The 5,092-nt window shown below is 39.9% G+C and overlaps 1 protein-coding gene across 1 annotated transcript in view; it reads left to right on the top strand.

The window, feature by feature from the left end:
• The window catches only part of bcat2.L (branched chain amino-acid transaminase 2, mitochondrial L homeolog), a gene marked incomplete in the record, with an annotated part of 34,659 nt that overhangs the window by 13,478 nt on the left and 16,089 nt on the right, over positions 1-5,092 (top strand). Inside the window, 2 exon segments of the mRNA NM_001112883.1 lie at positions 3,692-3,769; positions 4,469-4,669. Of these exon segments, the coding sequence (NP_001106354.1) occupies positions 3,692-3,769; positions 4,469-4,669 (279 nt within the window).

Below are 5,092 nucleotides of genomic sequence, written 5' to 3'. Positions count from 1 at the left end.
TCCAACATTCTGCGTAAACTGTCCAGATAGTTCACTATTTGATTGGCCTGGAGGGGGGAGCCCACATATAAAGGCGGAGCCTGTGTGACAGAGGCAGCTTCTCACGCCACTTGTTGTGCTGAGCTCTGCACAAATGCAAATCACTTTTGTACCCTCTCTGCCAGTTGCACATGTTCTCACAGTGCTGCGCCAATGACAATTAGTGCTGTGAAGTCCTGTGGAAAATCAGGCCGAATCCTTTCACTGCAGGCTGGGTCGGTATGGAAACGGGAGCTAGGCCCTCACTCACTTGCTGCCCCATATGAAAGTTCCAAATATTTCCATTGCTTGCAGTTCAGAAGGCCGAAGTGCTGCCAGTCTGAAAGGTGCAGTCCAAAAGTATCTAAAAAATCATTATTTTAGCTGAAATTTCACAGGACAATCGCTAATACAAACACAATCTTTAGTATAAATAAAGTGTCTTTTTAGGTCTTTGTATAAAATATGACATTTGAAAAAGATTCAGGACATCGGGCACTTTTCTCTGTGGCGGTAGGTGAGGCCTGATAGATGAGGTTGTTGGCATGGCAACAGATGCAAACTGGGAACCTAAGTATTCCAGTAGGCCTGGACTAGGAGTCAAAATAAGCCCTGACATTTGGCCATACCTCCCAACTGTCCCTTTTTCATGAGGGACAGTCCCTCTTTTGACGGCTCAACCCGCAGTCCCTCATTTGTACTGGAAAGTCCCTATTTTCTCTGCACTGAACCGCCAGAAAATGAAACCAAGTTTCTCACTTAATTGGCTTTTAGCAGAGAGCACAGAACAGCTAACAGGTGCAAATAAGATACTTTGTAACAATTTCGAGACACAAAAAAACAGTTTAGATAAGGAGAAATATTTCTCAAACTTTCATAACCTGCCAAATTTTGTAAAATGAACATGGTAATTAGGGGGTGTGGCCACAGAAAGGGGCGTGGTAAAAATTGTCGCTGTTCTACGTGCGGAAAAAAATGTTGTCCCTCTTTTTACTAACAAAATGTTGGGAGGTATGCATTTCAAGTACACAGAGACCCAAACTGCCCTTTCCTCCCATCTACGGTTGCCACCTTTACTGCTGGTGGAGACCGGGCAGGGGATGTGGCCGTGACATCAGGGGGCGTGGCTATGACTCAGCGATTGCCCAATCGATGTGACAATCGCAGGGAATCCTGCCCGGTTTTCCTAATTTGAAAAACCGGGCAGGAAGTTTTGACCCAAGCAGCCCTTCAAATTACCAGGCTGTCCAGTTCAAAACCGGACAGGTGGCAACCCTACTCCCATCAGCCCAATAAATAGTGAGCCAGAATCTACTGAGTGCCAGCCTGGATTCCAGCAAATGCCAGAGGGGCTGCTGTAAGATGCCATAGACAAGTCATTATTTAGTGGGCTGATGGAGGGCTGTCTGGGCCTCTGTGTACCTGAAATGCCAGGGCCTATTTTGACTGCAGGCCCAATGTCAGACTTGGGTGTCTGGAGGCCACAAGGGCTGCCGTCTCAGTCCCTTCCATTTACAGGCTCCTTCACATGTCAAACCTGGACACCTAAAACCACACTGCATGCACACTGCGTACCTTTAACTTCATCCTTGTAGCCATAAGCAGGGGTTGGGGGGAAGCACCCACAGTTCCCTGTAGGGAATGGGCCTGGGTCCTTTGCCCTTTCCCCTGTTAAATGATAAGTAAACCTTAAAAAAAGTGAATGTAAAACTGATGAGAATGTTATTCTAAGCACTTTTGCAATGTACATTCATTATTTATTTATTTTTAATTCCAAGATATTAAAGGATACACCCACTGTTAATTTTGATATAACAGCGACACCTGCTGATCATTTGCTGTTCATTTTGATCACTAAATAGTCAAGAAAGTTGTCAGGAGAAAGAAAGAGGGCTGATTTGATGTTCTTCTGCTGAGGAAAGATTTGAGACAGGTTTCTAGTTCTTTTCCTAAGAACATCCGAGCAGCCTCTTTCTTTCAACTTCCTTGACTATTTGGTGGTCAGAATGATCAGAAAATGACCAATAGGGGGCGCTGTTGTAACAAAATTCATTCATGTTAACAGTACATGTATCCTTTAATATCTTGGAATTAAAGGATTCCAAGATATTCTTTAATTCTTGGAATTAAAAAAAATAAAATAATGTATGTAATTGCAAAACTGCTTAGAATAGCACCCTCATCAATTTGCATTCACTTATTTTAAAGGTTTACTTAACCTTTAAGAGGTACCGTACTTAACCGTAGAATTTACTCTCAGACATTGCTATTCTAGAGCATTGTGCAATGGGTTTTTTATTTCTGCTGTGTGTTCTGCCTCTCTTTCTCTAACCTGAAATTTAAGATGCTTTGTGGCTGTGAAGCCTGGCAATCGGAAAACCCAATTCATTCCGAGGCACAAATTTATTGTTATTCCTAATTATCTTTCCCTTCTTCCTCTGGTCTGTCATCTGATCTACTCTCTGTTTGGCAGGGTCACAGGAGAAATGCCAGCCAGTTTAGAAAGTTTAAATTGTAGGAGCTACAGGACAAAATGTTTAGAAAGTAAAAAAATAATATAAATATTTATTTCACCTTTAAAATAAGTGAATGTAAAATTGAGCAGAGTGCTATTCTAAGCACTTTTTCAATTTACAAATTTTGCTTTAAAATTTATTTTTAGTATGATAGAGTGATATTCCAGAGACCATTTGTAATTGGTTTTAAATTGTTATTATTTGTGGTTTTTGAGTTATTGAGCATTTTGTTCAGCATCTCTCCATAATGCATCAACCATGCATTAATTTGAATAAGAGACTGGAATATGAATAGGAGAGGCCTGGACAGAAATATGAGTAATAAAAAGTAACAATAACTATATATTTGTAGCCTTAAGAGTATTTGCTTTTACATGGGGTCAGTGACCCCCCCCCCTATTTGAAAGCTAGAAAGAGCCAGAAAAAGAAAGCAAATAATTAGAAAACTATATATAATGAGGAATAATTGAAAAGTTGCTTAGAATTGGTCAGTCTATAACATAACTGAACCACCCCTTTAAGATTACAAGATATTAAAGGCAATTGGTCTTCATTATATAGTTTTTTTTTTTTTTTTATTATTTGCCTTTTTTCTTCTGGCTCTTTCCAGGTTTCAAAAGGGGGTCACTGCCCCCCATCTAAAAACAAAGGCTATGTAAGGCTACAAATGTATTGTTATTGCTACTTTTTATTACTCATCTTTCTATTCAGGCCTCTCTTATTCATATTACAGTCTCTTATTCAAATCAATGCATGGTTGCTTGGGTAATTTGCACCCTAGCAACCAGATTGCTAAACTGGAGAGCTGCTGAATACAAAACTAAATAACTCAAAAACCTTAAATAATAAAAAATGAAAACCAATTGCAAATTGTCTCAGACTATCACTCTCTACATCATACTAAAAATGAACTCAAAGGTAAGCAACCACTTTAAGGGATACATGTCCTTTTAATATAAATACATTTTGTTACAACAGCGCCACCTGCTGGCCAGTGTCCAAACCGTGATCCAGTTGTCAAAGAAAATAAGAAAGAAAGGCTGGAATGATGTTACTCTGGTTATGGAAACCTAAAATAACTTTTCTCACTTCTTCAATGTTCTCGCTTAAACCTGCCATATACTTATTTTTATATTTTTATTCAATGTATTTTGCAGGTTCTAGGCAAACAGCTGGTCATCGCTCAGCGTAGCTGGCCCAGTATCCTCTGCAGAGCTGCAAGCACCTCATTCAAGGTTTGGAATCTCTCAGTTATGAACATCAGACTCTATCACTGTGCAGTACATGTGTCACTTTTAATACAGTAATCATTTTATGGAAATGATTTCCATAAATAATATAATCTCTATAATGCTGAATTTTATCTCATTTTTTGTGAAACTAAACCTGTGTTTTCGGACTCTTCCTTAAAGTGGACCTGTCACCCAGACACAAAAATCTGTATAAGAAAAGTCCTTTTCAAATTAAACATGAAATCCAATTTCTATTTTTTATTAAACCATTCATAGCTGCTGTAAGCTCATTTAAAAATCTCAGATGTCAATCAAATATTGTCTGCCCCTCCTCTATGCCATGGGCATAGAGGCGGGGCAGACAATTACTTTCACTTTGCATTCAGCACTTCCTAGATGTCACTGCTCTCCCCACATTCCCCCGTTCTCTTTACCATTTAATTGTGTAGCCAGGGCATGGGGATGGACATCAGGTCCCCCATTCTGGTGCACAAACAAGATTCTGAGATGATACAAGGCTTTCCTTAATAACAGTGTCCACAAAATGGCTGCTGCCTGCTTGCTATCATTTTGAATTCCCAGACTGAAGGAAACAATATTCAAATCATTTAAACAGTGTAATTTAAAGTTTATTTTGCTTGACTAATGTGATAAAATAGGATTTTGAATAATTTTTTTTGGTGACGGGTCCCCTTTAACCAGGCATCAGACCTGCAGATAGAGCTAAACAAGCACCCCAAAGAGAAGACTGATGTGGCCAACCTCGTATTTGGGAAGACTTTCAGTGATCACATGCTGACTGTGGAATGGAGCAATGACAAGGGCTGGGGCAAGCCTCAAATCAAACCATTTCAAAATCTTTCTCTTCACCCTGCCACCTCTGCTCTGCACTACTCTGTGGAGGTAAGTGGCTGCTCATTAACCGCATCAATGTCCAAAGGAGACAAATATGAACTCACATAGGTCCATCCATACCAGTTTTAAACTATGTCATTGTAATTAGTACCCTACCTCACTAAAGAGATTGGGCTTAAAGGAGAAGGAAAGGCTAAAATGAATTAAGCTTTATCAGAGAGGTCTATATAAATACACCAGTAAACCTTAAAAGTAACACTGCTCTGAGTCCTCTGTCAAAAGAAACTCCAAATTTCTTTCCTTCTATTGTGTACACATGGGCTTCTGTATCAGACTTCCTGTTTTCATCATAAACCTCCAGGGCTTGAGCTTGAGCATGCTCAGTTTGCTTCTCTATCCCTCTCCCCCTCTCTTTTTCCCCTCCCTCCTGTAATCTGAGCCCAGAACTATGAGTGAGCAGGGAGAGACTCG

This window comes from Xenopus laevis, chromosome 7L (genome assembly GCF_017654675.1).
Source record: "Xenopus laevis strain J_2021 chromosome 7L, Xenopus_laevis_v10.1, whole genome shotgun sequence".
Lineage (NCBI taxonomy): Eukaryota > Metazoa > Chordata > Amphibia > Anura > Pipidae > Xenopus > Xenopus laevis.
The sequence above is the reverse complement of the archived record's forward strand: the minus strand, read 5'-3'. Positions and strand labels throughout refer to the sequence as shown.